The sequence below is a fragment of the Podarcis vaucheri genome (genome assembly GCF_965113315.1).
Source record: "Podarcis vaucheri genome assembly, chromosome: 3".
Lineage (NCBI taxonomy): Eukaryota > Metazoa > Chordata > Lepidosauria > Squamata > Lacertidae > Podarcis > Podarcis vaucheri.
Genome location: NC_138761.1, coordinates 49,501,729 through 49,516,906, shown reverse-complemented (window position 1 = coordinate 49,516,906; position 15,178 = coordinate 49,501,729). Strand labels below are relative to the sequence as shown.

At 41.6% G+C, this 15,178-nt stretch overlaps 1 protein-coding gene across 5 annotated transcripts in view; it reads left to right on the top strand.

The window, feature by feature from the left end:
* Positions 1 to 15,178, top strand: part of DISC1 (DISC1 scaffold protein) — a 161,413-nt gene that overhangs the window by 36,377 nt on the left and 109,858 nt on the right. For all 5 annotated transcript variants that reach the window (XM_082215013.1, XM_082215009.1, XM_082215010.1 and 2 more), the window contains 3 exons: positions 1,151 to 1,271; positions 4,215 to 4,450; positions 10,592 to 10,646. In XM_082215013.1, the coding sequence (XP_082071139.1) occupies positions 1,151 to 1,271; positions 4,215 to 4,450; positions 10,592 to 10,646 (412 nt within the window). The remainder of the gene's footprint in view (positions 1 to 1,150; positions 1,272 to 4,214; positions 4,451 to 10,591; positions 10,647 to 15,178) is intronic.

Here is a 15,178-nt window from a genome sequence, read left to right as displayed (position 1 = left end):
TGCTTGGAAGTCAATCTTTGGTAAATGTGCCCAAGATTGCAGCCTAATTTATCATTTCAGAAGGTGTTTTTCTTTTGCTTTCTAAAATTCAAAGCAAATGAGAGCTTTGGGGAAATCTGGGCACTTCTTGGATGGTAGTGAAATAATTATTCATGATTGTTTTACATTAAGCACACACATATTAAAAGGCTTGGCACTATTTTTAAAAAGCTGCATACCAGTGATTGTGGGACTTTCCATATATACACCACCTGCTGGTGAGGAAAATGTTTTTACTCCCTTACAGTAGTATTGGAAATGAGATGGAGTTTTAAATAAAATTATGACAATAATATTTAATTGCAATTTACTGAATTCTGGAAAGGTGCGATTCAGCACAAAAAAGGATGTGATTCATCTATGCACTTTCCTTGGATTTGCATGTAAATGCTGGCCATTAAATGCTCAGTTTAACAAATTATATAGGGAGGAATTCAAATTTGCACTCTTCCAGTCATTCCATTAGTACAAGCATTTTATTATCTGCTCTCTCCCACCATGTGCTGTTCTTGAGGTTCTCCAGACACTCTAGAGCCAATTGAGGGTGCATGGGGGAGGGAGGAAACGGGGAAATCTTGTTCTTGTAGTGAGACTTCTTGTGCTGGTTCCCACAAACCATCAGCACAGCCTCTCAGCATGGCTTTCTGCCATCTTTTAAGGTGGTAGTATTGTTACATTCCAGGCAGATATCAGCACAAATACTGAGGACTGGAGAGCTAATTGATAAAGAAATTTGTCATGGTGGGGATAAAAAATTGCATTTATGCATTTGCCTCTAGCCACTCATTTAAGACACTAATGGATGCATTTTAGGCAAACAGCATTGTATGGTGTACACAGAGAAAAAAGACCCTTAGGCCATCATATTTTAATTAGTGATCCCACCTTATGGCCTCTGCTAAACTCTCAAGGCCCCACACAACATCAGACCACTAAACTGCTTTAAAATTTAAATAAATTCTCAAGCTTGGCACAACTATGTTTTTAGAGACTGGATCACCGTGACCTGGAAGATAGTGTGTGTTTTTCTAAATGTTTAGGAGATGACTGCCAATTTGCTAATGCAACACATGTCAGCGTTTGTAATGGTTATTTTTGAAATGCTTAATAGAGAAGAAAAACAGCTGTTGCAGAGATGTGAACAGAAGATTTTAAATTTTCCTCACCAGGGAAGACTACTAATTTCAGCCACAAAACGAGATCAGCTGCTTGAAGAAAAGGCATGGATACAGGTAAGAAGGACATGATGTCCCAGTATATGCGTCAATATTTATATATAGGAAAGCAAATGGGAAGTATGGTCAAGTGGATTTATTGTTGTTCAGTAATTAGAATCTTAGTCCATTTGGCAGTCTAAAAAAATAATGAATAATTTTGGCCACAGGAGTAGTGCAAACTTCTTGCAAGGTTGGAGGGTATTGAAGATTTAGTTGTTCATGAACATGTTTTTACTTTTCTGAGTATTTTTAAAATATTTACTTTCTTAAATTTAATTGGCTATTGGAAATTAGTTGAGCGGGAGGGAAATAAAACTTTCAAAGACAAATTTCATTTATTCTTTGTTTCGTTTATTCTATCAGTGTCTGATCAATGAACTTCATGATTTAGGTTCTTGAAAAAGTAACTTAGAAGTTTGACATGCAATGATTTTTATAAAAATGTTGTTCTTGCCTAACTTTCTTACACGGTTTTGAAATCTTCATTTTCTTCTTCTTCTAGTAAAATAGGAAATATTCATGAACATAACTAATAAATGGAAACTTGTACATGTTGACTTATGATGTAGCTTTTGTTGTAATTGGTTTTCAAAAATAGGTACAAGTTCTTTGCTGAAGAAAAAAGGCTGGGTTGTCAAAAGCCAGCAGGTCTACCTGTTCATGAACCAATGCAGATGTAGTGTGTAATGTTCTCTGTTTCAATGATGAGCAGGTCAGAGGAATTGAAGAAGAAATAGTTTTATTAAAGAACTATGTATAATAGGTCTTCATTCCCTGGCTACTTTCTCCTTCTGCCTCTAGCTGAGCCTCCTCCCTGGGCCTATCCCCTAAAGTAGTGTTATAGTCACATTATTCTAACATTGTATTCTTGCCCTCCACAAAGGTTAAAGGATTGGGAGTGAACCATGGAGTATAGCATCATTCTGTGGTTTGGTCATTAGGTGGCATTAGACCTAATTGTATTTGAGTAGAATGAAGAGCTGCTTGTTGCTGTTCTGTTCTTGGTTAAAAGAAACAATAAAGTTCCTGTTCAGTTTTTTGCCTGGCCTGTTCTCTAAGCCCTACATGGCACCTGGAGTTGTATGCTGCCTCTCCTGTTCCAGAATGAATTCCAGCTATCCGTCTCTAAGCATTATTAAATGGTTTAAACCAGGAATTTGGAACTTCCGGCTCACAGGTCAAACTTGATCTACCAGGGATTCAGATTTAGCCTGTGAGATGTTAGGTGTGTGACAGGTTGGGATACAACTGCCAATGCGCAATCTTAAATCTTAAAGTGATTGCACATTGGCAAGGAAATCAGACTGGATTTTCTACACAAGCAAGTTCTCCACAGGGAACTCACTTGTGCAGCTGATGCCTGTGGAAAGCCAAAGCCTTAGCTTTTAAGCACCACAAGCCCTGCAAGCCCTGCTGGGTGTTTTGAAGTCTTGATTTTGGAACTTCAGATTGCCTAATCAATCAGTCATTATGACTTCATGTGACAGATGTCATCAGCCCTGCCCACCTGTCAAATTCGGCTCACAAGGCTAGTACCTGATAAGGATCTGGTATACAGCACCAAAATGGTTCCCCACCCTGATTTAAATGAACATTAACCACACTTAGCACTAACCAGGTTTCACTGTTAAGACCCAAACCCAATGGCTTCAAGTTACAAGAAAGAAGATTCAAATGAAACACCAGGAATAACTTTCTGATGGTAAGAGCTGTTTGACAGTGGTGGATTCCAAAGGTTTTTAAGCAGAAGTTGGATGGCCATCTGTCATGGATGCTTTAGTTGAGATTCCTGCATTGCAGGGGCTTGGACTGGATGATCCTCAGTTCCAACTCTACAATTCTATAGGATTTGAAGCTAGATTTAGAAACTGCTTTTTTACTGGATGGGAAGAGTCATGTGGGAGTGGCATACCCTAACAATGCTGGGCCCAGCCTGTTGATCTTTGTGCACCTGAAATAATAACATTGTTAGAGTGTACTTTTTAATGTTGTGTCACATAGCTGTAATTTTAGATTTTAGTCCTGTATCCCCCCTACAAATGTTGTCAAATATTTAACAATACAGAAGTTATATAACACAATTTCCCTCTTTATTTATTTCTCCAACTTTACCAGCTAATGGAAATTAGTACGGTTGAGTTTGGAGATGTAGTTTTGTTAACTGAAAACCATTGGGTTTTTGGCTCTATTATCAAATCAGTAATACAGAGAATGAATTGTTTGTGCTACAAACTTGATTTTATACACAAAGTAACAGACCTGATGTTGTCCTGGTGACCTTGAGAAATACTTGTGTGTGCTGAAGCACTACTTTTGTCTGTTTTCCTGCTGCAGAAGAAACTGTACAGCAAATAACATATGTTTCAGGTAACACAAAGTGCAAATTGAATTTATTGGACAGACTATTTCAGTTCAGAATGAAAAGCTCCTCTTCCTGTGCTAATTAGTACAACTGCAAAGCTGAATTAGCTTTCAAGGGTTGGCATATCTTCAGAAATGTGCCTTTACAAAGTGACTGACTGTTGTTGCTTTGATTCATGCTGTTAGCTTGTATTTGTTTAAACATATTGATCCTAATCCTGAGAACATAACTCACAGATAAGCGTTCTTTAAATTAATTAAGCTTTCTTTACATTAATAACATTCAACTTGAGTTTCATTGGGTTCAAGAGGATAAGGTAGAACTTCAGCTCTTTTCAGACATATTGAGTTACGTGAGAGATTCTTTTCTATGGTTCTTTCCCATGTGACTGTGACATGGCTGCACATATTGTAACCATGTGGGTGAGGTTCATTGGGTGGGAAAGATGAGCTTGGTATCCATGATATTCATAAATGCATTATAGCCATGTGGAGAATTGGCTCTTGCATGTGTTTGTGTGTGCTTGCACCATTTGGTATAATTCATTGCATCCTTTTTTTAACAAGAATGCACAATTCTGTCTCTACTTCATGCAGAAAGAAATTGAAATCCTTAGAGCAAGGCTGGCTGTTCTAGAAGCTAAAGATCAACAGCTAAGGAGAGAAATTCAGGACCAAGATCAGTTTATTCAGACGCAGGACTGTGAGTTGTCTACCTTGCTTAGCTGGGTATCGCTTGGAGAGCTGCAAGAAATAGGCAAAGCCTTGACTGAAACTTCAAAGGCATCACAGAATATTCCGTGCAATTTGGATTTACCAGAGTCCCTTAAAAGGTATGTATTATTGTACGATACTTTGAAATCCTGTATAAAAACTCTGATGTATGTTTTCTTCTGATTTCTATCTTATAGGGCATCTTACCTCATCAGAAAATAAATACATGAAAATTTCTGTTTTTAGCTTTAGAGCCTGATGTTCAGGAAGCTGCTTTGAGGCATTGGAATGATTTTGGTGTTACATAATATTTTACCAGGAATTGGGTTTACTATAGCTAATAACAATAGTCACATAAGCCATTCATTGATAACATACATTTGTGATGGCATGGTGAAAACTTCCCAGCCTTGAAAGGATCTACTTCACTTGAACACCTTCCCACATGGAGCACCTTCCATGTGGTTGTTTTCCCCCCAAGAAGCTTGCATTTTATTTCTAAATGAGGATTTCATTAGTGCAGAGATGGCCAGAAGGCAATCATTTCATCCCCTGTGCTGAGTAAGAAGCGGCATTATCAATCTTTTGTGCCATTTCCATCCTTACTGGTGTCTTTCCCATGTGTCATGGAAGGGGATTATTTAAACTGTTAAATAAAGACTCAGGCAGTTTATTATAGTGCAGATCTTTCATTTTGATACAGTGATTTGTCCTGCCCACTAAGCAGAGAAGTGGCAAAATACGTCCTCATACCCATTTATTGATCTCTGATCTCAAAACCTTTTATCATATTGCAGCTGAAGACCCTCATTATTACAGAAGAGAGGTGCCACCCCCTCCCCACATTACAAAGCAAATGTCATTCACTTCACATCATGCTGAAAGGGGTGGGTGTCTTTAACTTAGCATAATGCTGATGGGGTGAAAATGTCTGTCCTGTCTTATTTCCATTAGTTGGTGTCAGGGGTTCAGGAGCAGAGGCGAGGGCAAGGGAGGAAACAGAGAGCGAGGGGGAGGAGGCAGAAGAAAGGATGAGTGACGACGACGACCCGAGATCTCCGAGTCTGTCCAGTGAATCAGAAGATTCACAAAGAGGAGCACCAGTGGCAAGGGCAAGGGGGGAGACTAGGGGGACACCCCAGGAAGAAAGAGCCAGAGGGGACTCAGAGGGGAGCAGTTGGAGATCGGGACCTACGTCACCGCCAGAGAGTAGGGAAGAGGAAGAGCGCCTGGGAACTAGCGCTGGCAGCTCACAACAGGAGGGAGGGCACGAGTCAGGAGTGGCCACACCTTCATCGGGGAGCGAAGTGACGGTTAGACGGAAAGTGGAAGGTTGGGCGCGCGCGCCAAGTTCAAATGCACAGGAAGGTGGCGCAGTAGGCAGCCCGGAAAGAGAGCCAGGTCCTAAAGCCCGGCGCAAGGAGACAGGGGAGTCAGGGGGGTCAGCGTCAGAAGAATCCCGGAAGGGAGAGACCCAGGGGGGCAGAGGGACCCAGAGGAGAACTGTCAGGCGGAAAAGGTGGAGCAGGGCTAGGATATTAAGTTGGTGCGCAAGGGGCGGAGACTCAGACGGAGCTTCGCCGATCTAAGCATAAGACGTAGGGTTGCACGCAGCAGCTCGAGAATGGAGACTGTAACTCAATAAAGACTTTTAATCAACAACCGCTGGCTAGCGTGATCCTCTGTGAGCTAGGATCTGGAAGTAACCCTGACAGTTGGTTATAGAATTCTGTAAAAAAAGAAAGAAAAGACTTTAGGGTCAGAGAAATCAGTTGCATATTACATTGATTTTAAATAATTTTTGCTCCTATTTGTCAATTTCAGTTGGAAAATCAGTCAACAAATGCGGGAGTTAAAGTGACAGCTTTTGGATTAGTCAGTTGCTATCCTGCTTTGTTATTGACACAAGTAGATACATTGAGAAGGACATTTTTTTATTGCATGCTTTGATGAAAAAGATCAATGGAGGTCACATCTACAAAACTGAGATTAATTATCACAGAAACCACTTATCTGTATGTATCTTGCTTAGCTTTCATATTTTTTAAATTTAATCTTCTCATCTGCTTTCCTGTTGCTCATTCTTGGCTCCCTTGTATTATACTCTAGGGTAATGCCAAAATACTTATTTTGGATTAGGGGAGGGAGTGGGAATCTGGATGCCAGTTCTAAAACAGTGCCTTGAGGGCTGGATAGTGTCCAATATTTTTTTTAAAAAAACTTGAACGCTCCGCTTTCATTCCCACATTCACCCCCTGTTTAGCCATTGCTGGTTGAAATGCGTCCAGAATGCAAAACCTGTTTTATGGATGTTTTAAATAATCTGGATTAATATTGTCATGGCCATTGGCAGTAGGATTTTCTCTTGATGTTTCTGGTAACCACTCCATTCAGCTACAAGAGCCCTTAAAGGTTTGTCTGAAAGAGGTTAATTCAAAGATAATCTTAAATGCTTGGGGCCTGAAAGGCTTATTAGTTAGAATATTGTTCAGCCACATAGTAATTCTGGTTGAAGACAAAGCCAGCTTGTGCCAATTTCTCTCTCTCTCTCTCTCTCTCTCTCTCTCTCTCTCTGTGTGTGTGTGTGTGTGTGAGAGAGAGAGAGAGAGAGAGAGCGCTGCTTGAGGAAATTAGCGTGAAGAGAGAACTATGATTGTTCAATATGTTCATTAAGCACTATGAAAAGTGGTGCCCTGAAGAAATATCTATTGTCAGTAGGAGGGTCTGTCACCATAGAACTTATTGTAGTATAAAATATACATAAATCTTGGTTTCATTCAGATTTGGCCACAAATCTGTAGAGAGCTATGTAAGCTGTAAGGCAGGGGTCAGCAAACCTTTTCAGCAGGGGGCGGTCCACTGTCCCTCAGACCTTGTGGGGGGCCAGACTATATTTTGGAGGAAAAAAAGAGCAAATTCCTATGCCCCACAAATACCCCAGAGATGCATTTGAAATAAAAGGCCACATTCTACTCATGTAAAAACATGCTGATTCCCTGACCTTCCACGGGTCGGATTTAGAAGGCAATTGGGTTGGATCCGGCCCCCTGGCCTTAATTTGCCTACCCATGCTGTAAGGTGACTCACTCATCTGTACTAGGTATTTATGTTTTGTTCATCTCATGTTTGGCTCATCTCAAGGATCTGGGGCAAGTTGCAACACCAAATCCTGTCCCTTCATAAGAAAAGCAATAGAATAAAAATCCTGCAAAAACTACTATTACCATAGGTCATAACAAGCCACCTAAATTTGCATGAAATGTAAAATTATTCTGCTAGTAGCATAATTCCAATTACCAGCCAGATAAAGTGATACTATTTTGCAGTGCTGGTGGAAAATATTCAGATCCATACACTAGCAGATATCCCTGGAAACAGAATTCAGCTATTTTTTGGATTTGCTAGCCAATGTTTAATATCCCTTTTTGTACTTTCTTTTTTACATCTGGTGTGTGGATAATATGGGTATCTAAGGATTTGCCCAAGCATTATAGAAAACTCAAGGGAGTCTTTAGTTTTGTGCGCCTTTACTTTCAGGTTTGTCAGTAGCCACAGGCAAAGCAACAAGAAGGAAAAAGTCTTAGAAATGTCACCTCCCTCCTGACTTCCATTCCACATGGTAAATTATTTGGAATATGCAAAGGGACATAAGGAGGTGCCTTACACCAAAGACCATCTGTCCATCTAGCTCAGTATTGTTCTACATTGATGGGCAGCAGCTCTCCAAGGACAAAGAATATTTCCCAGCCCTTCCTGGAGATGCTGGGGATTCAACCTGAGACCTCCTAGATGCCAAGCTGTTGCTCTACCACTGAGCTATATGGAGTGCCAGTTGGACTGTTATTCTGTGGTCTTCCCTGTCTGGAATTCCTTTCTGACAGTCGTTTCCCCCAATGACTTGCCTTCACTTCTGTACTTGACTTTGTAGGGCTTCTGCTGCAACTTCCCCTCCTAACCTGGGGTTTGCTGCTGTCTTCCCTAGCTGCTGGTGAAGCACAGTAAAGTTGAGTATTCTACCTCATTTTAGCTTACTTTTAGTCTTCATTCAGAGCCAAATGGCTCCTTCGTGAGCCACATCTCTTCCCCCAGCTTCAGTTGTTCAGCTTTTGATTACTTTTTAAAATGCATCTATGGCTATTTTGATGCATGACTTGCACGTGTGATTTATCCTACTCATGGAAGATGATAAATTTGTATGCTGTGGTCTGAAAAGTCTGCATTTATGAATTCTGCATGTAAGCAAATAAACCCCTGGATATACAGACCAAACCTTACAACCTTACATTAGTTTATGTATTTTTCTGCATTATTTGTGCCAGTTGTGGAATGCTCTCCCCAGGGAGGTTCGCCTGACGCCTTCATTATATATCTTTAGGCACTAGGCAAAAACGTTCCTCTTCAACCAGGTCTTTGGCTGATTAATATTCTACAGCCTTTTAAATGTGTTTGTGGGAGGGGGCTTTATTGTTTTGTTGTTTTCGTTTTAACTATTTATTTCTGCTTTTATCTTGTATTTTTATCAAGTGAACTGGCCTGAGATCTGAAGGGTTGTATATAAATAAAATGGATAAAAATAAATAAAATAAGCATTATTACACCATTCTTACACTTACACTTCCTTTCACTTTTATGAGAATTCTGTTAATCTCTGAAATTCTAAGAACCATCGCATTAGCACCTATTTTCCCTTTTTGATATTGCAAGTAGTCCTTAGGCAATTAACATAAAGTTCTAAGGTTAACTGTGTCTTGTTAAAGTATCAGAGCCCAAAAGCTGTTTAGCCAGTGTGGTGTAGTGGTTAAGAGTAGTAGACTTGTAATCTGGTGAACTGGTTTCGCGTCTCCGCTCCTCCACATGCAGCTGCTGGGTGACCTTGGGCCAGTCACACTTCTCTGAAGTCTCTCAGCCCCACTCACCCCACAGAGTGTGTGTTGTGGGGGAGGAAGGGAAAGGAGAAGGTTAGCCGCTTTGAGACTCCTTAGGGTAGTGACAAAGCGGGATATCAAATCCAAACTACTACTACTACTACTACTACTACTCCTCCTCTTCTTCTTCTTCTTCTTCTTCTTCTTCTTCTTCTTCTTCTTCACTTGAAATATTGATAGTCTCACTTTATGGGTTAACAATCACGTTATGCTATTTGGATTAAGCAGTAACTTTTCAAAAGATGTAACGATTGTTAGGGTAAAGTGAAAGCACCTGCAGAGAATCCAGTATGAGTCTACTTAATTTTTATTGTGTTTTCACAATGCACAATTGGTCCAAGAAGCATTCTTTTTTTGTATAATTCATGATATTACAACAAGTTTATCCAATGGTAAATAAGTTTTTAAAACACCACAACTTTAATTGTAATGAGCAGTTGCTTGATAAAAGATGTGCGAAATTGCACATGGAGAGGTTCACAGATAAGAACTGTAATCATGCCAAGGAGTTATTGATTCCTTGATTGATTCGTATTGTGCAGACTTTGCTGAAGGGCAAGGAAATCATTCCATTTCAAACTTTTAATAGAATTTTGCTATATATCTTCCACTGAGGCAAGCTTCAGCAGATAGAAGCCCCTGGAGTACAGTGTTTGCCTTCTTTCAAAGCACTTGGATTAGATCTATTTTGAAGGTCATGGCTTTCAAAATGCCATTTGTGGAAAAATTTCAAAAGTCTGTGGTAGAACCAGTGTGTACTGCTGTTTTGGAGTCTCTTCAGCAAATAAAATATGATCGCCTCCTTAGGCACCCACACCTGCTCACCAACATCTTCTAGTTGTCTTTTCAGATGTAAGTGTGGATTATTGGCATTATCCCACACTGAGTTAGCTTTCTTTTCCTACCCCCTGCCAGCTTTATTTGGTAATGGGATGCTACAGTTTCTGATGGCCTCATGCTAGATACAAGCCTTAAAATATAAAATTTAGTGGGCATGGTCAAGTCAATCTTAAGTACTTTTTATGTCCAGCCCAGGGTGGGGTAGGGATTAAACATATGTTCTTCATAAATTAATGTGATTTTGTGTGACCTCTTCTTTAGATCCAAAAAGTACCATAGGAATACTTTTAGAAATAAATACATACATTTAAAAGTGCTTAGCTTTGGATGAGTTGGGCTGTAAAGAAATGAACTGGTGTTTTGGTGTAACAGACAATAGTTTCAACTATCTGAGAGAGTTGTTATGGGATAAACAAACTGGAATATTTGGTTTTGTTTCTGAGATGTTGATTATCCAATAATGGGAATCTTTTAATATTCATTTATTTTTTCTAGGCTTCAAGAAAAAGAGCAATCGCTCAATATGTCCATTAAAGATACAGCTGCCAGAGTAAGTGCACTTTAACTGCTATATTTGTTTCTGTAAATGTAAGGCATTAATGAGGCAATTAATTACATAAGTGTAAGGAAGCAGTCTGTGAACAGCTTTCTAAAGATCTTGTTTTTAATGTAATATTAAGTGATTATTGGAATGCTGACATTATGCTAATTTGGTCAGTGTATAAAAAGTGAAAATGTGACAGCTGGATAGTGGGTGGAATGGTGCATTAAATATTTTATTTCTTAGCTCATGCAAAGGAGAGATAATCAGTGAGCCGCCAATTGGAAACAGTTATCAGGTTTATGAGGGCTTTGAATATTATTTAAAACATCCCCCCACCAATCTCCATTTGCAAAGACTTTTGAAGTGTCTTAGAATAGGATTAATAAGAACAATAACAAACAAGACAGTCTTTACCCATCAGCTTGCGATCTAAAGGACACAACACAAAAGAAAATGGGGATTCAGAGACAGAAGGAAAGCAAGCAAGCTCAGGCATAATTTCTTAATGGTGCTTGTAATGACAGACCTGAACAGAAACAGTTCAGGGATACAGAGTTGAAGGATGCTGGTTTTTCAGTAGAGTTGAGAAGAGTGAGTGCTGCAGTCCTGTGTCTCTCTCTGCTTGCTCATATCCCTGATTTTAGCCATCATAGCAGTAGTTAATGGCCTGGTTTACATGTCACACAAAGCCAAACACGCAGGCACATGGAGAGGAGATTGCAAATTAACGTTACCAGATTTTTTTCAATAAATCTGGGGACACTTTAGATACACACATACATGTATACATACTACACATTCGGGACGTTGATGCTGCAGTGATGGCGGTGGCAGAGGGGCAGCCACCGTCTTTACCTCAACCACCACATTTCCCCTTCCTCCAGGGCTTCTATCTCCTTTCTCCATGAGTCTGGGCAGCCCCTGAGTTGTTGGTTCTTTGGCAGTGGTGGGGAAGCGGTGCATGTTAGGTCAGGCATAGAAGGTGGAGAAGGAGGGCCGAGAGTATGCAAGTAGGAGTTGGGATCAGGGCTGCTCCAATAGGCAGCATGAAGCCTCCCTTCACAGCTTAGTTGCTGGGGTCAGGGAAGGTGGAGGCAGCCCGGAAGATGCATCTTAGAGCCCCTGCACCACCATCATATGGAGACTTCTGGCGAGACAAAATGGTGGGCGCCACAGCAGCAAGCAGCTCCTGAAGCCAGCCAGAGCCAACTGCACTGCTGGGCTGGCTCCGGACTGGTGAGGCTGCCGCTGCCACGTTTCCTGGGGACATTAGATGGAATCCGGGGACATTCCAGGGGTGGAATTTGTCCGGGGAAAGATTCACAAATCCGGGGACTGTCCCCGGGAAACTGGGACGTCTGGTAAGATGCTTCACTCATCAGTCGTTCAACTACAGTGCTAAGCTAAGGCATGGATAATCTTAGTGTGTTGTTTGAAACCGGGCTTGTGATTTAACTTTCTTCAGACTAACCAAGATTTGTCCTGTGATTTACAGTTCATGGAGAACTAAACCACAAGCCAGGGTTTGGACAACATGCTAAGCCAAATCATGCTAGTAAATTTAACAAGAAGGCTCATTCCTACGATTCTAAGAGGTACAAAAGTGCTTTGATATTAGGAACTGAACTGCTGCTGCAGTCTTTAGGACAGATTGCAAGAGGAAAGGAAGTGGTCCACCACTCTTCCACGCCCTAAGAAAATGCATTGCTTTTTCATGTTAGGGTTTCTCAGAATGTTGGAGCAGCAGTTCCAATATTTGCTCCTACCTCAGTTCATGGAATAGGCAGGCTTCCTTGTGCTGTCTGAAGCACAACACGCTCTTCTATTAGTCTTGAGAGTCTCGGCCCAATACTGTGCTAAGCAACCTCTTCACAATAGCAGGGAGGATTCTGATGGTAGAATTGTTTATAAATGTTTCAGTATCCATTTTGGATTCAGTGGAGGCCATTGAAAAGTTATTTGGTGTGAAAACTGTTCATAGAATATTCTGAAATAAACATTGCTGAATTAGAACTGTGCAACTGCCTCATACAGGGACGCGGACTTATAAAAAATATTGGGGGGGCCCGGGAAAGCTCATGAATAATAAATAAGCTCATGAATAATAATAATAATAATAATAATAATAATAATAATAATAATTTATTATTTGTACCCCGCCCATCTGGCTGGATTTCCCCAGCCACTCTGGGCGGCTTCCACAGAAACCAAAAAACACTAAAATATCATACATTAAAAGCTTCCCTGAATAGGGCCGCCTTAAGATGTCTTCTGAATGTCAGGTAGTTGTCCATCACCTTGACATCCAATGGGAGGGCATTCCACAGGGCGGGCGCCACCACCGAAAAGGCCCTCTGCCTGGTTCCCTGTAGCTTCGCTTCTCGTAATGAGGGAACCGCCAGAAGGCCCTCGGCGCTGGACCTCAGTGTCCGGGCAGAACGATGGGGGTGGAGACGCTCCTTCAGGTATACTGGGCCGAAGCCGTTTAGGGCAAATAAAGTGGCACCGCCCCCTCGTGAGCGAATAGGGGAGAGCGTGCTGCGCCTATTAATCAGCTCCGGAACAGCTGATATGCGGGAAACGTGGGGCTAGCCGGAGAAGAGAGGGCGAGCCCCCTCCGCTCCGGCCCTAAATAGGGCAAGCCACGCCCCCCCAGCCAGCCGATTGGCTGGCTGGGAGGTGTGGCCGGTCGGGATTCCCCTGTTCTCACGGGGGCTGAAACCGCCAGGAGGAAGGAAATTCCCCCCGGCAGTGCCTTGGGAGTGGCGGTGGTGCTGCGAAGCGAGGCAGGAGTCCCCGCCCCCGGGGATTCCCTAATCTCGCGGGGGACGGCCGGGGCTCTCCGACTAGGGCGCGCGGCTGGCTGGCTGGCTGGCAAGGGAGCAGGTGGGGAGGAGGCGGGGGACGGCGGCGGCGCTCTGCTGGAAGGGCGCCCGAGATTATTGGGGGGGCTGAGCCCCCCCCCAAAATTTTTTTGAGGGGGCTCGAGCCCCCTCAGGCCCCATGGAGTCGGCGCCTATGGCCTCATAGATTATGCAGTTTCATCTTGGAAAAGTAATATAAACACAGTGGGCTCACTAATTTCTACGGGTACTTACAATTGCAGGCTTACCTGAAAATCTTGAAAGCCCAGAATTAAATAGCATGAAGTGTCTGTCACTCGCCCCACAATAATAAGTAACTGATTGTTCCCTCCCGCTACTACATGGTCATAGGAAATATGTGCTATTTATTAAGATACGTAGCATTTCGAGTGACTATTGAGCAAGACTTTGTGATAATGAACTGAGCAGTCAGCCTTAGTCACTTTGTCCCCTTCAGAATAAAGCCAGGCCTGGTCTGATGCAAAGTGGCGATGCCTCACTTGGATATGAAACTCTGACAGAGGTGCTGCCTTTGGCATCAATAACTCAGCACTGCTTCCATCTCTTTGATTTTTCTAAGTGATTGTTACAGCAAATACTGAAGATAGCATGACATTTTGAAAGAGTGAGTTAATTTTAGTATTCTAACACACACTGCTGCATCCTCCATTCCTGCCACTATTGATTAGCTTCATATAGGAGTGAGGTATTGTACGGAGCCTGGCTCTCTAGGCTTAGAACACCATAGTGCTACTCTGAGTGGCTTATTTAAATGCCAAAATGGTGGCAGTTCACTGAAGGAGGGCAGTTGGCAAGGCAGAGCCACAACAGCAGTACTGAGACAGTCGGTGGAATCAGTACAGAGCAAGCTTATGCTAACTGAGCTTAAATCTTTGGCCATTTTATTCTTGTTGTTGCTTTCAACATCTCTTTCTTTTCATGTATAAATCAATATACATACTTAGTTAGTCCCAAGTAAGAACAAATAATATTTATTTTTGGGTGGTTGTATTTCTCTGATAGGCACTGAGCCACCTGTGTTTGGCATGGGAGGAAATGATGCTTGTTTTTAGATGGGAAGGGATGGAAGACAGTCTCTTTTGCAAATTTAATTTATCTATTTCACCTGTTTATATACTGCTTAATCTCTGAAGTTTATAAGTAGTGTATGTAAAATTACAAAAAAACTCAGAGTGAATAAAATCAATTAAAACTTAATCACAAAAGCATAAAACTTCCTTATTGTCTGCTGAAATGGAAAGGTCTTTGTCAAACGTCTGACATTCAACAGGGAGGTGACTTGTAATGTATTATTTCTGCTTTGATTCTTGGAATAGTTGTTTGGCACTCTGCTAGCACCTTATACTGCATTCCTCTTCCCAACAGATGTTTGTGCTAGCTGTTCAGCAAGAGAATTGGGCTCAGTTTCTAGGAACGTTGGTCCAGCCTGCGTGACTCTGCCCTGTATGTCTTGTGGTGGAATGCTGTTTTAGCTGTTCCATAAGGACAGCAAGAGTAGAGCCGTATTGTTAATCTGAAGTGTTTGTTTACTTTGATCTTCAGCCGTTATGACTGTCAACAAGACATTTACAGAAAGATCAAACATCTGCAATAATTTTCCAGCTTTGGCCTCTTGCCTGAAATATAGTCTTGCAGTATCTGCTTGTCTGCTTT